Source organism: Uloborus diversus, chromosome 3, assembly GCF_026930045.1.
Source record: "Uloborus diversus isolate 005 chromosome 3, Udiv.v.3.1, whole genome shotgun sequence".
In the NCBI taxonomy this organism is placed as follows: Eukaryota; Metazoa; Arthropoda; class Arachnida; order Araneae; family Uloboridae; genus Uloborus; species Uloborus diversus.
This window is the reverse complement of record NC_072733.1, coordinates 157,726,890-157,749,877: the sequence shown is the minus strand read 5'-3', so window position 1 is coordinate 157,749,877 and position 22,988 is coordinate 157,726,890. Positions and strand designations below refer to the sequence as shown.

The 22,988-nt window shown below is 32.2% G+C and overlaps 1 protein-coding gene across 1 annotated transcript in view; it reads right to left on the bottom strand.

Annotated features, from left to right (window-relative positions):
• Positions 1-22,988, bottom strand: part of LOC129219010 (serine/threonine-protein kinase 10-like) — a 131,926-nt gene that overhangs the window by 61,546 nt on the left and 47,392 nt on the right. Inside the window, exons 10-13 of the mRNA XM_054853330.1 lie at positions 21,367-21,493; positions 13,760-14,312; positions 9,559-9,677; positions 4,288-4,438 (exon numbers count right to left, since the gene is read on the bottom strand). Coding sequence (XP_054709305.1) covers positions 4,288-4,438; positions 9,559-9,677; positions 13,760-14,312; positions 21,367-21,493 — 950 coding nt within the window. The remainder of the gene's footprint in view (positions 1-4,287; positions 4,439-9,558; positions 9,678-13,759; positions 14,313-21,366; positions 21,494-22,988) is intronic.

The window sequence follows — 22,988 nt, the reverse complement described above, 5'->3', positions numbered from 1 at the left end:
AATTTTCCCCTCTCCCATTTTTTTGGTACACATCAGATTTTAGCATTATATACCACAGTTTTTGAACTATAGTAAAAGCTCATAAATTCCGTATTCAAGTAACTTGAATTGCTTCTGATCGTCTTCATTTGCCACTTCCTCAAAAAAGAAAAAAATGGTGGAGCACTGGCTGATCTTTAATTTTCTTCTCATTAGCTTTAAACTTAAATATTTATTCAAAAAGTACACAGTAAAAACAAGAAGAAAGAATATCAAAGACCCAACAAATTGCCAAATAAAGAAGAAGGAAAAGAAAAGAAACAATAAAAACTTAAGAATTTTGCTTATATTTATTGCTATAGAAATGATTATCAGAGACATGAACATAGCTGAAAATATGTTCTAATTAAAATTTTTAATTAAAAAAAATAAACTGAGCTATAATTACTTGTTCACATGAAAAGGTTTCACGTGAACAAGTAATTCATGTTTCATGCGAACAAGAAACATTTTTATTCATTTTTAAGGAGTAGGTGTTACACCTCCATTCAGAACTGTGAGTCATCAACAGACATTTAAAGCATCAACAATGTTATTAAAAGTAGTACTATACTATTATTTTTGCACAAAATACATAGCTGATTTGTATTTGATAAAAGTATAGTCGAGTGTTGACTGAAGTGAGGGGTGCGTTTTAAGACCTGTCGCATAAATCAAAATTTTATGTTGTGGAAAAGGGTTTGTATACTATTTTTTTTATTGACATACCTAATTCTTTTATACACTTTTAAACATACCTCTAAATGTTTCAAATTATTCCTCAACTACATATTACCATTTGTCTCATAAATAACTAAATTTTCCCTTTTTTTAAATATTGTGTTATTCAACATAAAATACTGTTACAATGCACAAAATTTATGACCAATGGGAGAGAGACAAAACATAAAACTAGTTCGTACAGTACATAGTTACAATAAAACGCAGCAATATAATAGCACTGTACAGTAGACACACTAAGAATGTTTATAACTTACAAAAGGAAGATGGTGATGATAACTTATGCTATGTGATCAGATCATTATACTATTTCTAAATACTGTTGTTTCCCCTTTTCTTTCAAAACATTTCCAACTATGGTCACACATCTCTTCCTGGCTTTTTTTAATCCACAATACAAGAGCTAAATTCATTTTCATAAAATTTTCTTTTCTTGACTTTCAATTGTACGAATGGAAGATACACTCATATATGATTGTTCTCTGCTACCTTCAAAGCACTATTGAGATGCTCAAACGCATCAAATATCTTTATCTCTTCTTCTAATGTCAGAAACTTTCTCTTTTCCTTTCCATCTTCACAAACATTTGATGAAACACAGCACGTAGGTGCCACTATATTTCATCAACATTCATATTTAGAATGAAAGAAATAATGAAAAATGGAACTGAATAAAAGTGATGCTTTGACTAGTACATTTTGGAAACTTCAGCTGTCAGTGGTGCTAAAGGGATAACAGTCTATCCACGAAACCAATTTTTAGTGGCCAATAACAAAGCTGACACTCACACACTGTAATTCCCTTCTAAAAAATTTCACATCGCGGATGAGTAATTCACCACAGCTCTAAGATGTGTTTCACATGAAAAACTCGCATTTTAGCCATTTTGCATAGTTCAGATCTCATTCAGGGTTCATATACTTGTGGTTCAAAAAAATTCCCTGATTTTTACAGGTTGTTTTTTTAAAGAAAATTCCAGGTTAATTGCTTCATTGAAAATTAAGTTTAAATTACAATATAATCAAAATAATTAAAATTACTTAAAGTAGCCATGCGAAAGAACTGAAACTTTTACCCTTAGATTTAAAAAAAAATCAAATCTTGGATTTTTTTTTCTCTCAAAATTTAAGTTTTTTTTTTCTCAACATTTTGTTCAAAATTGTTTTTATTCGTTAACTACTTGTTGAAAACAAAGTACTTATTTTAGAGATTCTTCGCTGCCACTCTCATGCGTAATATTAGAGTTTTGGTGTAATTGTGCAGCAATCTTATAGCATTCGTTTTTGGTTTACAATACTATATTTTTGTTAATTTTCTTATTAGTATACAACGCAAAACATAGTGAGCAAAACACAAAGTTTTTTTCAGTATAAATATGATTAACTTGTTGCATCGATTGGCATACCATATTTTGCATAACAACAATCAACATCTGCCGATCATAGGCCGATGCCAATAAATAATCATCAGTTTTTTTTTCTTTTGCATTTTAAAGAATGCTTACATTAAAATTTTTTTTTTTCTAGAAAATAATTAACTTTTAAAAATTCATTATTTATTGCACATTTTATGTTTGTTTCATTAGTTTACATTGAGATAAACAAGCAATTCTGTTTTTGGAAATTTACATCTACTTCCATCTTGCAAATGACCAAATATGACGACTAAGTGGAAAATTTAAGATAATAAGTAGATTTTTGAATTTGTAGCATAAAAGTAGTTAGAAATAATTAATAATCTTTACAAAAACTATAATTAGCACAAAATAGTCGGTTTTTCGCAAATAAGTGTCTAAATCAATAAGAGTAAAAGCAATGTTCTGAAGATAAAATTTTGCATTTTTCCAGAAAATAATTATGAATTATCCACAAAAAAAAAGCACATTTTGCATTGTTTTCAACAGTTTGCATTGCAATAAACATCCAATGTCTTTTTCGGAAACCTTGGCACATAAAAAGTCTTGTGGACTTCCATCTTGGGAATGACCAGACATGGTGGCCACGCCATAAATTAAGAAATATTTTTTTACTTTATAGCATGAAAACAATTCAAGAATAATAAATCTTCATGAAATTAGAATTCAGTTTAAAAGAATTCAGCACATTTGCGTCCAAGGCAATGAAGATAAGATTAATTTTTAAGAACGAAATTTTTCATTTTCAAGAAAATTAGGTACACATATTTAAAAATTAAAAACAAAAATGTGCGGCACATTTTGTGTTATTTTCATTAGTTTGCAGTTAAAGAAAACATCTATCTGCTTTGTTTTTGGAAACTTAGGCTTTTAAGCATCATGTCTACTTCCATCTTGTGCATGACCAAAAATGACGCTCACGTTTCACACGTTACTGAAAAAAACTTTTCGATCAAAAAAAAACGATTTTCCTGATCGACTCTCCCATCCTCAGGCTTGTGATTCCAAATCAGTAAATTGTATTCTCCCCTGTTGAGGGCATAATTCCTGTTCACAGGAGAAATTTTTTTCTTGAGAACTATTAAGGGCCAAAAATGGCGACTGTGGAAGTTTTTCTTGGGTCCCCACTTTTTTATTGCCAGCGTCATTTTACCTCAAAAAATTAAATTTTTTTCAGAAAACTTCGATAAAAAAGATTAGATCTCATGGCACAAAATCCTTTGGGAAAAAAAACGGGTTTTTTTTAGGGGGGGGGGGGAATTGGAAAATTCCCTGATTTCTCCCTGACATTTTAAACTATATCATTTTCCCTGACAATTCCAGGTTTTCCCCGAGCGTACAAACCCTGTCATTGTAGTGTGTAGAAAATTAATTATGGTGGACTCAAGAGTTTCTTTAACAACATCCGACTATCAAGATAACATTAATGGATAGGAGTCTCTCAATTAAAATATCATTAGACTAGCGGTGCCCAACCTACAACCCGCAAGCCACATCCAGCCCACAAAGCTGATCTATGACCCGTTATTTTGTTAAATGTTACAAATTGAAATATCCTAGAAGTGACAATATCACAAATTTTGAAAGAAATGTTCAGAAAGTGGTTAATGAAAAACATGTATTTAATAAAATAAGCATCAAGTAATGATAACAAAAAGTATTGGTTTGTAATTTTCTTTATAGTTCATTATTTTTGCATGCTATTTGAAAGCAAGGAAATATTTTGAAATTGTAAATGTGTTCTGGTCTGCAAGAATAATTAAATAATTTTAATATGCAGTGTGGCTATTAGGCAGAAAAAGTTGGGCACTACTGTTTCAGACACTTTCTATACACAGCAAATTTCATAATGTCTCAAATCTTTACACTATTAAGAAAAATGAGAGATGATGAAAAGATGACAAAATAATTATAAAAAAAAGTAGTGATTAATTAAATGTCATATAGAAAACTATAAACTAAATAGTTATATTGAAGATATTAATAGATATTTTGCATAACTTGAGTCAATTTTAATGTAAAAATGATTTAAATTAAAAAGAAAATGGCATGCAACTTAATAACAAACAGTATCAAAAGTGCAAATTCAAAATGCACCAATCAGTTTTCTCACTTTTTATCATCTGCATCGTTTGAGTCCAACATGGCAGTTTCAAATAAAGCACTAGGTAAATCCATTTCAATTTCATGTACACTTTCATGATAATTTGGTTTGTGTTCAGATGTTATTTCTTGTAAAGGCTCTAAGTTAGTTGTATCAGCACCTGTAAATATTGAAAAACAAATATCAATTTAAACAAATAGACAAAAATGGAAACAAAATTTAAAATATGGCAATTGAGTTTTTTTTATTGCTCCAAATCAATGACAATTATCACTAAAATTTAAATTAATCAAGTAACAATCAGTCATATGATGTATAAGTGTCATTCACATGATGTATTCATACTACATGCGTGAAGACAGCTATGTATGCTCCGTATGAAGTGTCCTTTTTTCACTACACACAAAAAAGGAATGTATTGTTGAATGGGCAATAAAGTGTTCTTATGTCTCTTAGAAGAGGTAAGCTTTTTTGCACATGAGCACTTTCAACCAATAGCATACAGAAAATATTACTCCAAGAAGAAGAGGCAATAGAATTAATTATCTATGAGGGTTTTTTTTCCTTTGTTGCTCTGTTAGTATTTAGAGTAAGAGTGTTTTTTTACACTTCAACTATTTTAATTTTAATATATTGTGTTTTTTCAAGCTGGAAAACTACTAAATAATACAATAAAAGTAAGACAGCTGCAAAAATATATTGAAATTGCAAAAATAAATAAATTTATGATAGTTAAAGTTGAGTAACAGAGAGCAACCATTAATTTATTATTTTGCACTTAGTATCTATGTGCCTCCCTGAATTGTGTTTTGTTTCTTGCAAAACCTTGTTGTGGGAGGCCATCTGCTTCGTACAAAGACATACAAACCAATCTCTGAGGCACGACAGTCCCTGAGGGCCAAGGCCTACTGGGCCCAACTCAGTTTTCTTGACCAAGGGCTCTTGGATGCAAGGCAGATATTCCGGTCAGGTGGTCAGCCTAACGCAGAACCCCAATGTTTGGTTCTCAAGTATGCTTGGTACTCATTTTATTCACCCACTGAAGGGATGAGCGGCTGATGAAGACATATTCAAGGGGTTAAGAGAAAATAAATTCAAATGAACATAAAAATTATTTCATAATAATAAAACCCTATTTTTAATTAGGGAGCTGTATGTACATTCAAACTTAGATAATTCAAACACAATTGAAACAAATTGTTGAAGACAAACAGCCTTTGCAATCCCCCCCTCCCCCTTTTGCTTTTTTGGAAAATGCGAGCTACAGTTAAGGAAAACTGATTCTAAAGGTCACTTTGAGTATGTTTTAATGAGGTTCAATTGTATTTTATATGCCATTCAAGGAAATTCAGCAACAAAGCTGTACAAGATGTCACATCGACTTTCTCTATACAAGGACAGATCCAGAAAGTATTCAAGGAGGGGGCAATCGATTTCAGATACTTACCCTTTTATAAATTCCCAAACCTCCACCTCCAAACATTGTGAAAAATCGTCTCAAATAAGACTTTTTTTTTTGGAACTCTCACTCACAAAAAATTCCGGAGGAGTGTATTAAGTAAAATAAAAAATGGAACCCCCTTTTTTACTTTAAAGTCATCAAAGGTGTCTAATTAATGCTTCCTTTTTTTCTAGACTTCAATGTAAAAAACTATGCATTGTTAAAGTTACGTTTTTGGAAGTTCAGTATGAAAAATATGCCGAGGGAGAGTTCTTGTATTTCGGCTCAAGGAGGCGGCGATCGCCCCTCCCTTGCATCCGTCCTTGTCTCTAATATATAGTTCTGACAACTCTTCAACAGTATATCTATATTTAGCAAATGTATAAGCAAGCATTTAGACACCTTTTAACGTTCGTTTTTCTTAACTTTTATTGCTTTGAACAGTTACATACATGTTTTATTTCTTTTCTCTTTTTATAAAACCTATTAGAATGGTCAGCAATGATTAAAATAAAACAAACAAGGAATTCAGATTTTATAAGTAACTTGAACACTTTTCGTCTTTTGAAATGTTCAAAAAAAATTAGATAAGTAAATAAAAAGGAGATATGATAGTAAGTTTCTTAATACTATTAGTTTATTACTATTAAAATAGAAAATGAAATTTTCATATGACTGCTGAAGAGTAATCACACTAATCAATGTGATACTGATGGTTAGATGAGTACAAATGCAAGTCTTAACATTCTGATGAGTGGTTTTGCAGCAGTAAAGTTAGTTTCATTTCGTGTAGGCGCCCGCCAACAGGCTTCTATTCAATCACGTGATACTCAGAACAAGAGTCTGTGCCTGCCAACTACCAGTAGCTTTTGTTAGTACAGCCCTCAGACATTTTTCATGCCAAAAGAATTAACATTCTCATGAGTGGTTTCACAGCAGTAAAATTAGTCTTATGACTTACTGACTAGCCTACATAGATATGAAGCATGTGTGACATTGATGAAACCACAGACAAATGAGTTCTTTGTTTTTCTTGAAAACAATACGAAAACAACCCACATAGCAGTTGATGCAATTAGATACCAAGCAGCTTTAGTTGTGGGTACATCATAATAAGTCCTTGGCCTTTTTCTCATAACTTCTACCAATCTTTTTGAATGAACTAACTACAAGTGTGAATTCAAAAGTTTGACTTACAGGGCATATATATACGCATCATTTTTTGGAAAAAAATATTTTATTGACAGAACACTGCATAATTTAAATTCACAACTAAGCTCTTCAAAATAATCTATCTACAGTGGAACCTTTTGAATCTGGAATAATAAAAGATCCAGGTTGTTTGTAAGGATGTGTCGTGCATGAACAAACGGGTCAAAAAGAACGAATCCTTAAAATGAACGGATCTGTTTGTTCACCTAAAAAATGAATGACCGTTCTTTTGAATGGTGAGCAGTTTGGAACCTTGCATTGATGCCCTTGTGATAAAATTGCATTTTCTTTTTTTGAAAAACATTTATCTTCAAATTTTTAACTCATTAATCAATCTCACATATCCTTTTTCTCAGTACAATCTATTCAGTTTGAACCTTTTTACTTTCTGCTTTATTCATCATTTTTCTTTAACTGTTGCAGTTCTTCATTTGCAATTTTCCCATGCACCCATTAGTAATATTTTGTGTAACTTGTTTGGTCCTTCTCACTCTTTCTGTCGCAAAAATTATTTCAAAAAGTACCTTTTATCCCTTTTCTGGCGATCCTTTTGTCTCCTATAAAATCCCTCCTGTAAACTACCATCTATATTGATTTGACTTTATTTTTAACTTGCTTGACGACTTCTAAGTCATCTCATTTTACATTCCATTTCCATTATCCAGAGGTTTTAAATAAGGATTATGGCTGTCTAACCCCCCTTCCCATTTAAAAAAGTGTTGTGTGTGTGTTTTTTCTATTCTCATTGGTACTGTGCAGAGGCAGCGATACGCGGTTATAAGTGCGAGGGCAAGAAATTTTTGGAAGCTGAAGACTATACTTTTGGCTATCTTTTGGCTTTTCCCCAAAAAAATTTCGAAGCTGAAGTATCAAAAGAAACGTCTTTGATGATGTATAGGTAACTTCCCCAAAATAATCCCGCAACTGGTGCCTTAAAAAGCAAATTTAGGACATCTTTAGCAAACAGAGGGCATGGGGCTCTGGGGTTCTCCTACGAAAATTTTAGAGTTTTAAAAACCCTAGTTCAGGTATCTTTGAATAACTTAATGAGGAAAGAATGAGTTTGGACGTTCTCTCTTTTGGAATTGATAAAGCCCTAAAACATCAATTTTAGACTTTTTTGGTGACTTCAATGGAAAATGGGGAATACTACTTCCGAATTTGTTTCCTAAATGGAGGTTTAAAAACGCATTTTTACATCTTTTTACTGATGTTAGGGAGAAGCTCGTTCGCTTCCAAGAAGACAATTCCGAAGTTGGAATTTTATAACGACGTAAATTTAGGTCCTGTTTGAAGATAAAAGAAGGAGAGCGTGTGTTTACAAATTCTCCTCCGGAAATTTTTCAAAACGGAAGTCTAAAAAATGCAGTTTTAAGCTATGGTTGGGTGATTTCCCCAGATTTTTTTTCAAATTTAAATTTTAAAAACGTTGAGGTGATCTTTCATGATGAAAAAGTTTAGGGGCAGTCAACCCCCCTGAATCGCTGCCACTGGTACTGTGGAATAATTCTGAAGCTCCCTAAAATTTAGGTGAGTCTTTTTTATTTAAATAAAATTATGCAGTGCTCCGGTTGAGCTACCAATTTATTTGTTGTTACTTTTTTTGTAATACCTATTGGTAATACTAAAAGTATGTATACAGTAGTGTAGCTGGAACAAAATGTTTAAAGAACAGCACCTCTTTCTTCTGGGTAAATGTCGTGGTTCAGAGATGTTTGTTTTGGGGTCAAAAGAGTTCAGTTTCGGCAACTTACGCCTGTTTTTATGTAAAAGCAGACGTTTCATGATTGTGATACTTTAGTTAAGTTTATGTAAATTAAGGTACATAGTTTTAATAAATATTTCTTTATCCTCATGTTTAATATTGTAGCCTGTTTCTTTTTTTTTTCTTTTTTGTGGTTCTCTCTGTTATTCATTTCGTGATTTACATTTTTTTTAAATTTAACCTAAAGTACAGATTAAAAATTATTTTTTGTTTCATTTTCACCTGTGATCATACTATGCTTAAGATATGACATTTCTATTTAGAATTAGTGCACTATTTCACGTAAGTTCAATTTTGCAAATTCTCCACCATAACAAAGAGTTTATTTTTTGAATAGTAAACTTTAATAACTTAATTTTGAGACGTGCTAAAATCAAACCCGCAAATTTTGGAATGGAAAACATATCTTACCATTCGGCAACTGAGAAATATCTTACAAAATGAACTTTACTTGCTTTGTACATCTAAACATGAAAAAAGTTTTTTTGATTCATGTTTCATAGCCATATTTTCCTACATTTAGATGATTTTAGCTATGTTTTCTTTCAAAGAATATTGCTGATCCAATGAAACATTTCGAATGCACGTGAGCATGTGGTGCAGAGAGATCATTTGTAACTTTTTAAATGAACAAAGTCGTTCAAATGAACGAGTTAAATGAATGGATCAAAGGAATGAACGGTCCTCTGATGAACGGATCATTAAAAAGAACGACATTGCCCACGTGTAGTTGTTTGAATTAATGAAAATATAGATTAAGCAAAATAACCTATAAATTGAGCCAATGCACATGAACAAACTGATGCTATAGCCCAGTTTCACTACATATTATTTTGAAAAGCATGTAACATTTCTTACTCACATTCAACTGCAGTATTTTCATTTAAATGCAATGGATTATCCATTTGTTGATTTTTCATATCTTGATTTTCCATTACAGCAGTTTCAGCATTATTCACATCCATAACACATTGTCTCACCCTAAAATCAGACAGATTTTAGAAAAAAATATCAATTTACCATTTATTCATAAAATTTTCAACTTAAGTTTTATTACTTTTAAAATGATAATGCAATTTTCTAAATGAAAATGCTTTGTAGCAGGAATTGCTTGAGCTACATCCATATGGTGCAATTTGACAGTTAACTTGATCAATTGAGACAGACAGTGTCAGGTTTGAACAGAGTAAGGCCGTCAGAGTAAGGTTGTGTGTGTTTAATTGAGTCTGTCACACATCATAGATTTTGAACTGATGAATTTTCTTTCGAAATGATTCTGATTTAGATACATAAAAATGATTTCAAAATCATGATTCGAACTAATTTCAAATGAGTGATCACATCTTTCAAAATCATAACTCCGTTTTTGGCAAAAAATAATTGTGTTCCTGTCTGTCAACTGTCACTTAACTCATTGGATTAACCACTATGCAACTTGTGGTCCTTCAAAAAATTAAAACTGCTAAAAGAACACCATTCCTACATTGAGAGGACAAATTATGACAGATATTTCCTTAATTTGCACTTCATTCCTTTTTCTCTCACCCCAAGGTGTGTTCAAATCAACCCTTTCTTCATGCCCTCATGTTCGTGTTTGCTAGTTCTTAAAGAGCTGGAGTAGGAGAGTGAAATGAATAATGGTTTTTCTTATCTGTTACTGGCATGGAATACTATGACCTTTCCCTGACCTACCCTTCTGACAGACACTTTTCAGAAATGCTTGCATTCATTCATTCAGGATTGAGAAGAGTACATTGCTAAGGACTACTTTAAAGGAGATTCAATCAAATTTCATGTAAGCTTATTACAGTTTTTAAAAATAAAAATTATTTACCATACTTTTTGATCACACCTCCTAGGTCTGTTTGCACTAGATAATTTGCCATATCGAATGTTTACACACTAAAGTCAAAAAATTGCTTTCGCAAAAATAACTTTTAAATGAGAAATCTAACTTATACAAAGAAAATATATTAAACCTTGAGAAAGATATTTTTAAAAGCACATTACAAAGAAATTTGTATGTTAACAGAAAGACAGCTAAGATGGTTAAGATGTACTGGTGTGATTACTAATAGACCTGAAAATTCAAAATTTTAGCTAGTCACCAGCATTTGGTAGATGCTTTTAGTTTAGTAGCCCCCCCCCCTTTTTTTATCAATAGCAGCCACTATCAAGAATTTTTTTCTCATTATGAAAACAAAAAGACACTACACTAAAGGGCAAACTGTGGAAGAAAATATTTATATGAGACCTAACAGAAATTTCCTTAATTTACATTTCATTCCTTTTTCTCCTTTTTAAAATTTTATCAATTTTATGAATTTTTTAAACTAAACAGAGATTGCAAGCTAAAATCACTTATGAAAGTTTTCTAACACACTTTATTGTAGACCTACGTTGCGTTCAGCAACGGAAATGACATCTAAAAATTTAAACATTTACTAAAAGACAGAATTTTGAAGAAAAATTGCTCAAAAAGAAAAAACATTTATATTAATTCACTGTAATGCTTAACAAATAAATATCTAATTGCAAAATGCAGCTAATAAGTTTTTTTAAGTGATCTTAATGCCATGATGTGTATGTAAAACAGTATTTTTTTTCTAAAAATTTCGATAAGTGAACATCTTAATATATTACCAGGATGGCCACAGGTAGAACAAAATAACGTTCCCTTACTTTTCCCTGTCTGACTAAAAAATTTTCCTGATATCTCTTATAGCCTGGTTATTCATCCTCTTCTGGCTATGTGTCTACGTTGCCCTGATGCGTCAAGCCTTTTACACTCTATCAAGCACTGAAAATTGACATTCCAAAATAAATCGCTGTAACACGAAAAAAGTTTTAGGGCTGCAAATATATTAATGGAAAAATGAATTTAAATGGTTGGTTTAGTTTATTTCATGACACTGAAAACCATTTTTTAAATGTTTCTCATTTAAAGTTGGTTAACTACAACTCTATTTTCTTAAACATTCTTAAGATTTTAGTTTCTAAAAATTGTAGTGGGCATTTCCTAACCCACAATCCTTCTGTTATATAAATAAATAGTTTAAAATGAGTTTTTTTATGACATCAATTTTATAAAAATGAGGGAGATGAGAGCCAAAAATCTCCTCCTCTTTAAGTCACTCAAAGATAACCCAAAATAGTTTTTAATTCTTTCGTTTTGAAGAATTATAGGAAGGAAGCACCTTAACTCCTTCCCCAATGTTCAGCAAAGTTGGCCAAAAATGGCGTTTTAAATACTTAAGCTTCAAAAAGTTTTGGGAGAGAACCCCAAACAAGGTGAGGGCAAGGGCGAACCCCTTGCTATCACCTTCACCAAAGATGGCTTACAAGTTTTTAGACTTTAATTTCAAAATTTCTTTGGAGGGGGAGATTAGGAATCTTTGCCTCCTTAAGTCAATTACAGATAGCTTAAAATAGTCTCTTATAGCTTCAACTGCAAAACAATTTCGGAGAAGAACACCCAAACCTCTTCATCGTAAGTCACCTAAACAGTCTACAGAAGCATTTTTAATATCAATTTGAAACATTTTTGCCAGAGAAATCATGAACTCCTACCCCTGCCTACGTTTATCAAAGATGGCCTAAATTTTGGCAATTCTTAGACTTCTATTTCTGATATTTGTGCACAAAGAGCCTCCACCCCCCCCCCCCCCCCCCCTTCTTTTCATCACTAACGAGGGCAAAAAGTTTTGAACTTCAATCTAAAAATATTTCAGAATTCCTCTCTCTCTTAAGTTCCAAAGACAGCTTAAAACATCGTGTTTAATAAATCAGCTTGAAAAAGTTTTGGGGGGAAACATCTAAACCTCTTCTTCTCAGCTCATAAAGACGGCTAAATTTGTGTTTTTAAGACTCTAGCTTCAAACATTTTCCCAAGAAGACCCCTCCACTCTTTTTTACATCATCAAAAGATATAGCCTAAAGTTTTAAAACTTGAATTTCGAAAAATTTACGGGGAGAGGGAGAGTCAGAATCTCAAGCCCCTTCACTCACTCAAAGGTAGCTTGCAAGGAAAGAAAGGGGTGTTTAACCGAACCCTGCACTGCGACGGCAAAGGTAGCTTAAAATAGTGCTTTTATCGCTTCAGCTGAAAAAAAAAATCGAGAGAGCACTCCCGAATGCCTCATCTTCAAATCAGTAAACTATAACCTTAAGTAGCATTTTCAATATTTCTGCTTTAAAATATTTTTGGGGAAGAACCTAAGAATCCTTTCTTATGTTCATCAAAGATGGGCTAAAATAGCGATTCTAATGCTTCTGCTCAGAAGAGAAACATTAATTAAAAATGTTATGTATACATTAAAAAACGTAAAATAATTGAAACAAAAATTAAATTCATCTAGCAATTCAGCATTTAACTTTCTGACAGTTGACACTCTTAAAGAGCATGGTAGTTTCTTCAAAACTTTTCAATTTTATGATAAAAAATGTACTTTTTTTAAATTTGTTTCTCTCTTAAACTAAACACTTTGCGAGAGCAACATACTGACTAAGCAAAAAGTTTTTTCTCATCCTTTCTTCCTCCTGTTGATTACCCCCCCCCCTGTTTCAGTTAATCTTTAATGAAGAATTAGAGACAGTTACAAGAATTTGGAGTTTTAAGAAGGAACATATAAAAAATGCAAAAACAGCAAGGGATCCCTAGATTCTTTCTGGAATTCCCTGATTTTTCCCAAACCGTTCCCTCAGTGTATAGGAATCAAAAATTGATGATGCTTAGCATTAAATAGCTTTGATGAGGAAGTCCGCCAGTAACTAGAAGTCAGTAAGTACTCTTTCCCACTATTCCCCACCTTTTAGCATGAAGCTGAAGGATTACCATGCAGTAGTCACCATCGCGGCATAAGAGGGAAGATGTCAGTACTACTCAGTTTTCGTGAAGAAGAAAAATTTGCTTTTTTACCATGCTCTTAGAAATGATATAATCATTTAAAAAGTTAAAAAGCTTACTTGCTGAACCACAATTGTGTCGCATACATTGTACTACACAATTTACTTTATTTAGTTAAAGAAATTGTACGATGTAAAGATAAAGAAGATAAACTTACGTTAAATGATTGTCATCTACTTGCTCTTCAGATTCTAAAGTGTTGTTTTCAGAACTAACTATGTTTTCCTCTTCATATTTGTCAATGGTTGAACATAGTTCATTTTCACTTTTTGAACTATCATCAAGGTCAAAATTTAACTCTGTTTTATCACAAGATGAAGGTTCATCTGAATGTATTTCTGGATTGATCTCCACAATAATTTGCAAAGTGGCATTGTCCAATGTTTGTTTTGACTGAAGAGAAGGTACTGATTCATTAACATCACTACCCTGAACAATTCCAGAATCATTTTGATGACTTTCTGAATTAGATTTTGAGTCTGCAATTGAATCGGACCTATTCCTTTCTTTTTCATATGCAGCTTCGGATGTAACATCTGCGTTCAAGGAACTTAAAACTGATTCTGTATTACTCTCTGAATGAAATTCAATTTCACTACTAAGCACAGAGTCATCAGAAACAGTGCTGTCTTCAGAAACTTCTTTTGGGCCACATTCATCACTGTTTGTAGATCCTTTAGAAACTTGATATAGCTTTTCAATTGTTTCTTCTAAAAAATAGTTGAATAAAATTACAGAACATGCTTTTCAAATGAAAAAAAAATGTATTAAGACATACTTGAAAGAAGTAATACTGGTGTTATAAAGACATACATCTGAAAAGGTTGCTTTTGTGAAATTAAAACTTGATTTCATGGTAATAAATGATTATTTCCTTTTATACCTCTTCAACTAAACATCGTTTAAATTAAAAATACTGCCTTTAAAGGTTTTCTTTAAAATAAAAATACATTCAACTATGAATTGTTTATTTGGAGAAGTCTTACAAAAAAAAAAAAAAAAATCCTTCAAATTAAAAAATCTTTAAGGCTTACATTTTTTTTTTTTGAAAAACTTTTTTATGCAATAGAAACTAAATCTTTCAATTGTTTCGGGAGGGGAAACAAATTTTCATAGAAAATACAACATTACTGTGTTTATGCTACTTTAGAATTGTTAATTGGTTTCATATGACATTTTTAATATGGCAGTGAGTCTTTCAATCAAACCACAAAAAGATGTTTTTTGATCTGGAAGAAAATAGCCAAGTTCTTTAAAACATTTAGAAAATCTACACAAAAATACTCTTTTGAAGAAAAAAAAAACATTTTAGCAAAATTCTAGTTATGTTGGAAAAACGCGGAATTAGTAAAAAATAATTATCCCACAAAGCAAAATGTACCTGTTGAATATGGCTGCTCTAGGCTTATTTACATAAAAATCAGTAATGAAAAGAAGGTAATATTTTAAGTATTACTATGTTAGTGTGACTACAAGTTGCAAAGCAACAATGAGTCGGTGATTAGAACCAACATACCAGCCTAACATGACAGTTGTACAAGTCAGTCCACCTAAAAAAATTTTAAAGAGAGACACAGCTCATGTTTAAACCTGCACTATGTATTGTGTGTTAACTATGCTGATGAAGCCATATAATAGAGTAGTTATAAATGTACAATGTATGTAGCAGTTTTCAAACAGGAAGAGATTCATATTAAAACTTTTTTTTTTTTAAAGCATATTCTAAACCATTTTTATAGATTTGCCAAATGCATATTCTATTGTCATAATTTGAAAATATTTTTAGCTTTACTGCAGACTGTTGCAATATTGCCAAGGTGCAAGACAGACACAAAGAATAGGAGGAGAGGTCTTAGCTGTAATGGAAGTTCATCGTAATGCTCCCAAACTGTCATTTAAAAACATAAGTAAAAAATTTAAGGTATATTATAATGTAGAAGGCTTCCTTTTTACAGTCAAAATACTATAGTGATCCTGTGCTGAGCTTATTAAACAGTTAGGTACAACCAAAGTTGGTACACAATGACATGAAAAATTTCAAATGGAAAATGTTTTATGCATTAAATTGATGCTAAACATTCATTTTAAAGAAAAATTACTTTTGAATCATTTTTCCATATAAAGAAATTATATTAATAAAGATTAACTAAAACATCAGAAAGTATATTTTTGATTTCTTCTTCTTTTTTATAATTAAGACATTTTGTTTTGAAAAAACATTTAAAAAAAAACACATAAAAATTACTCAAGATATTTTCAAATAAAAACAGTTGACTGAATAAAAACAATATTTCAAAATGGGAAAAAAAGGGGAGAGGAGGCACAAATATGCTCTTTTAGTTCCAAGAATAATTCAAAATTTAATGCAATTTTAGATATTTTATTAAATAGGGTAGGTGGGGGTAAAGCACCGCGTGGTGTAAAAATACGCACCGACATTTTAACTTGATCACCTTGGAGTAAGAAATTTACCACTAGGTGCTGGGTTTGTCCTATGGAAACCTATTGATCAATGAAATTTTGTCCTGACTAGGCACTCCAGAGACGAGAAAAGGGGATAAGTCTGTTTTTTACTACTTTGATCTAACTTTTCTAATACATTATTTGAACATTGTAAAATGTAGAATTTGAAAAGAAAAATCAATAAATTACACGTTAATACTGGTACATTAAAGCTACACTTTCGCATGAAAACAGTTATTCTAATAGCTGTTTAAAAGCAACATGGCGCGTTTTTTAGAAAGTGACAAAATGGGGAAAATCTCTGCAGTTGTTTTGGGGTAAAACCCCGCATCTCCAAAAGGTCAGGGATTCTCTCCACTCGGCTGAAAATTGTCTCTTTTTTGAAATATTATTAATATTTTTGTTTAGCATGTGTTTTGTACAACTTATTCAACTTAAAAAATTAATTGTTGGTGGACATTTGCTCATGAAGTTTTAATTTGGATAAGATTTGTTAGGAAAAATCTTACATTCATTTCAATTAAAATGTGCTTTCATTATGTAATAATTTTTTTTCTCTCTTTTTTTTTTGAACATTTACGTACGTTTAATTTTTTGTTTTAGTACCTTCAGAAGAAAAACAATTCAGAACCATGATAAATGTCGAGCTTAATGAAGCACGTAACTTAATTGCAGGCATCTCTTCGTTCTGTATGGTAGACATTAAAGTTAGGTTCAAAAATATAGATTGAACACATCTCTGAAAAATGGAACAAAAGCTTGGGACTTGAAAGAAGAAACAGATTTTCCTATAATTTCGAGTTAAACTTAAGAGAATAACTCGAAGCTTATCCCTGCACAATGTGGCACAGATAACTTTAATATGACAAGAAGGGGGAGGGTATGTAGAGGGGTTTTTTTTACATAAAACATCTAGAAGCCTGCAAACGTACTGAGACACAGGAAGATTCATTGGAAATGAAGACATTATTAATTAATTGTCGTAACCTCAGCAGGACACGGTCCCATCCACGACGCAATAACATTTTTAGAAAACTCAACTTAGTGTACTGTTTACTTAAAGCACTGAGTACTACACATTTGATTAAATTATAGCCTCAGTCAATTAAACTAATTTTTAAAATGTGGCTATCATTTTTCCCGGGTAATTAATCCTCCTTTTGTGGATAAGAAAATATTATTTTTGTGACAGAGTTAAAAAAACAATAATAAATAAATAAATAATTTTTTAAAGTGTGAGATATTTAAGTTTGGTACTGCTGAATAACAGTAAACCGATGGTTCAAGGAAGGTTTTCAAGTGTTTTTACCAAGCAGTCATCCTTTTTAATCATATTCATCTTGAGTGGGGTAAAGATCCCCATTGCGGGGTTTTACCCCGTTTTGTGGGGCAAAACCCCCGCAATTTTGCTTTCAGGCTAAATTGTAATTTTCTCAATTATTACTAATCAGATGTAGCTATAATTTTGGAAGGGTGATAGGCAAAAACCCATGCAACGACTCTAATTTGAAAAAATGGGAAAATATGCCCTTTATTGACCATGGTGGTATAAAAACTGAAAATCGCGGGGCTTTACCCTCACCAACCCTAATTAGAATTTATAATTGGTATTCTACATGTTAAATACTATTCTAATCAGGGTTCAAAAATATCATGAAATTTTTGAAAATATCCGATATTTTGCGATACATATTGGATATTTTGATATATATCTGATATTTTCAATTAGAACAAACTAAAGTCTAAAATAGTATTCTCAAATCACTCTTTATTTTCTTATCTTGTTATTGCAATTTGTAGACTTAAAATTAAGGTTTCTTTCATTATTTATATCTTATATTTCATTTAACTTTTTTATCAATTTCAATGGTGTTAATTTAGCATTAGCCGTTTTACTAATTTTTCTTCTATTAGCTACTTTCCCACAGTAGTATGATTCAGAAATAAAAAACTATGCATTATTCACAGGGGTAGAAGTGACCGACTTGTCACACATAGGACATTTTCCACAAAAAATATAGGACACATTATATGAATATTTTTGCTATGAAAAAAGAAATAATACATATCATATATTATTCAGTTATTCTTATCAATGATTTTGTTTAAAAAAAACTTCAAACAAAATACCTTACATCTATAATGACTTTCCTGTAGTTGAAAGAATAATTTTTGAAAAAAGTGTACTTTACAGACTAAATAACTAACCAAAATTTGAACAAAGATAATTTTTATTTTTTCTTCGTCACTCATGACCCAAGTACTAATTCCACTGCTCTTAGATTTTATATCTAAACTGAACCCTTTACCACCCCCCCCCCCCCTTTGCACCTTTTGTATTAAGAACAAACAGAGCTTGGGAAGGATCCTTCTGACGTTTTTCAGAGTTTTCTTTATGCTTGAATGTTTTAGCATGCTGGCTCAATTGCGAAAATCCACTATTGTTTATGGGCACTGAAAAGTTGCAAAAATGGCAAAAAGTGGTAAAATCATCTTTTCCTTTAGCGCACCATGCACCAAAATTTGAAGAATTAATGTCCTCCTGGTTCAACAACTCCACACGAAATGTTGTTAAGCGATGTGATTTCGCCATTATAATTCCATTTATTACAACAAACTATGTTTTAACAGCATAAGGAACTAACCATTCCACGATCCCAAAATTCCACAAAAAGAAAAGATTGCAAAAAGAAAATTAGAACATTCCGATCAGAAACTACACCGAACACAAAAATATACCAACGAAAACAAAAACCATGATGGAAAACAAAACGGTTGTTGCCCCCCCCCCCTCCCAAATGCAAAATTCTAAAACCAAATATACCATACTATACTAAAACCAGCACTAGTTCTCGAAACTCTACCCAGTATAGAGTGACGTCACATTGCTGTAGCTAATGAGAGAAGATGCCTTAGCAGAATTTAGTCATTTGAGTTTTTTAATTTGAAATTCGTTTGGGCACGTACTTTCAGCGAAAAATCTGATGTCAGAAAGTTTATTTACAGTTCTTTTTAAAAGATATATATGGTATAAAACGAGAATATAGGAAAATATAAGACATTTTTGAAAAATATAGGAAATATAGGACGATTTTGAGGCTTTTTTTGAAAATATAGGAAATATAGGATAATAGGACTACTTCAACCCCTGTATTCAGTGCAGTCATAAAACATTTTCTTTTTTTCTTTCTGACCAATGTTTAATATTTAATTATGCACTTGTAATATGAATTATAACAGTTACATTACTAATAATTTTATGAATATAAAATAAAAAAAAAAGAATATTATATTAGTTTGTTATATTGATTGATGCATTAATGCATCATAAAAATAAAGTACATAACTTTTTGCTAATGTTTAATATTAAAAGCACAATATTACTATGATTAAGACATTTTTTATACTGAAAATACCATACTTGAAAAAATAAATATTGGATATATATCGTGACATATATCATGATATACACTGATGTGCAAAAATTAAGGATGAGACGGTTTTTTCAGTATAACTTTGTACAAAAGCTTTCTAAATCAACACATTTAATACCGTAAGATCCCCAATACGTAAGGACATGTGTAATGTAAGCAACACTTACTAAAAGAGAAATCAGAGGGATAAAAAGAAGCTTTATTGAAAAAGTAGCATGGAGCGCAATGCGACTGAAGGCCGAAACTTCCCTGTGATGGGTGTCCAGCAAGAAACATTCGGTCTTTAGTAGGGGATATGATCTCCCCCGACTGCTAGGCAGGTTTCACAGCGTCTGCCCATGCTGAGAATGAGGGTGTCAATGAGTTGTTGAGGCATTGCTGCCCATTCGTCTTGCAGCGCCAATCGAAGCTCCCGATTCGTTACTGGTGGAAAGGTACGAGCTGCCAAGCGTCTGCCTAGAAAACCCCATACATGCTCGATGAAATTGAGATCCGGAGATCGTGCCGGCCAATACATACATTCAATATCCTCACTCTCTAAGAGCTTTTCGGCAGCTACTGTGCGATGACATGGTGCATTGTTGTCCATGAAAAGGAACTGTGGACCCATAGCGCCTCTAAAAAGACGCACATATGGAAGAAGAATCTCGTTACAATAACGGGTCCCGTTGACTGAACCTGCGTCGAAGATGTGAAGGTCTGTACCACTACCAAGCATGATGCCTCTTCCAAACGAGAACACCGCGACCTCCATACCTGTCCCTTTCAATGCTGTTTGAGGGATGATTGCGGCTTCCCCGCTCTCTCCAGATGAGTATGCAATGAGAATCACTACTCAGACTGAATCTACTCTCATCTGTAAAGAGTACTCGTCCCCATTCACTGTCTCTCCAATTCCGCTGTTCCCGGCACCACAGAGAACGCCTTCTCCGATGGGCAGGCGTTAGAAGTACACACCGTATAGGGCGTCGTGCAAACAGACCACCACCGTGCAGTCTTCTGGCCACAGTAAAACGCGATATCGGTCGTCCAGTCGCCTGTGTCGTGTGTCTAGCGATTTCTCCCGCTGTCTGCCGCCTGTTTCTTCTGGCCTGTAAGACAATATACCGGTCATCTGCGGGTGTGGTTCCTCGTGGACGACCACTACTGAACCCCTGTTAGCTGTTCCTGTAGTTTGAAATTGTCTCCAAAGTCGTGAAACGATGCTGTGAGCACAATTCCGAACTCTGCAGCCACATTTGTCACACTGCGGCCCTTCCTCCAACCTCCCAATGATTTGACCTCGGGTAAAAGCATCCAGATATCGTCTAACAGATTGATTATTCGCCATTTCTTGCTGAGGCAGGAACTCGGTGTGATTTTAACTGCTATACGGCGTGCAATCTCTTTGCCAGAAATACTGATGTTTCACCGACAGCATGCTTTATACTACTCAGAGACTCCCCCATTATGTCTGCCTGAATATCTGCGCATGTGCCACCGTACATCACCTTACTTAATCTCCTGATTGGTCTTTCTGTCCGCTCTGCCTCTTCGTTCAGCAGATATACTAATATTTCGACTTCGTCCTTAATTTTTGCACACCAGTGTATATCAACTGACATATATCAGTGAACCCTGATTCTTATAGTCAAATACTATTAGTAAGGTAAATATTATTTCAATTTTGCTATATGTAAAACACTGAATAATTAAAATTCAATTTCAATACATGTTTTTACACAGCACCCTCCATCTGGCACAAGGAATTTCTCTCAAAAAGAACAATTTAAGTTTCAAAAATAGTTAAATCATTTAATGAACAAAAAGATTTGGAAATAAAAATATAATTTTCTCTTTAAAAGTTTTAAATAACAGAAAATTATACCTGTTGGGCAACTTTTAGATAATGTCACATTTTCATCAATAGGTTCACTATAATTTGACACATTATCTAGGATTTCACTATCCATGCTTAATTGAGAGTTTCTGCATGTTGTTGATATAGATGATTCCTATAAAAATAAAAATTGTGACTAACCCCATAATATACTAATAAAATCATTGCAGGTAATGATAACTTTAAATTTTCAGTTATAATGATGTCCAGGCGAAGTCATTTATTTTATGTGCTATTGTACACTGATGTGCTTGAGATGTCATTCATTATAGATGCAATTAAGGGTGCTTTGACACCTTGTCATTGTATATCAAAGAGTTACTTTGCAAGGGTCAGACTCAGTCAAATTTGTAGCAGTTTTTGGAGCAGGGAAAATCAAGCTTTAGAGCAGAAAAATATGTAGTGCAGAACCTTTTATCGGGGATTCAGAAAACAGGAAAACAGCAAATTTTTGCCTGATTTTCCCATCATTTAAAAAAAAAAAATTCAGAAAAAGGCTCTTAGTTTTCGAAGTATTTGTAAAAATATAAAAATAAAAACGTAAAATAAAATCGTAAATAAATTAACGATTTCTTTATAAATACTCTATGTACTCACATATTATTCAGGAAATTTAGCACAGAAACTAGATTGAAAGTTAGAAATTCAACGCTGTAGTAGGTTGTTGGAGGATCAACTTACTAGAAGGTAAAATTTCCCAAAATGTTTCACGAACGAAACTCAAAAAAGCAATCAAAAACCTGACATCTTTCCTAGTTAACTCCAATTCAACACTAAAGAAATAAGTATGGATGCATTATAATACAATTGTATAGCTATAAATGAAAGCCTATTAGAGCAAAAGAATGAGCAAAAGTGGTTTTGATACAAAAGTGTGATGAACACCTAATATCGATTTGAGAAATTTCGTCATAGTGGATCATACAGACTCTAAAGTTTATTTATTTATTTTAAAGATGCTTATAATGCTTCAATAATTTAAAAAATTAAATTTCATTGATATTGATTGAATGTAAAAGTAGCAATTAACAAACAAGTATGAGTACAAAAATGAATCTTTTCCGAAAATTGCGTTCAAAAAAAATTCATAAACTATTACACAAAATCCTACATTACTGCTTAGAAATGTGCGATTCTTATTCATTTCTTTTTTTTTGTTTTTTAAACGTTTATTACTAGATACTAGTGAAAATTTGCATTTTAAATATTTTTTACTTTGGTTTACTTTATTTATTTATTAATTTTTTTTTTTTTTTTTTTTTTTTTTGTCTCATGATTACTTTATTTTATTTTATTTTATTGCTTCTAAAATGATTTATTATAGTAATTTGGGCTTTAAAAAGCGATCGGCCAAAAGCGTTTTATTGTGATCCAGAAAAACTGGGAAATTCAGATATCCAGGATAGCCAAGATCACAAGCATTCCGGGAGATAATTGGGTTTCACTGTTCTATTTTAGAACGGAAAATCAAGTTTTGTAGCAGAAAAAAAAAATTTCATAGTAGCAAAAATTTTTGTTTTAAGAGCTTAAAAAAAAGAAAGGAACAAAGAAAAAGAAGAAAAGAAAGCCACAAGAAAAAAGTCACAAGGTAAATATATCTGACTGGGAAA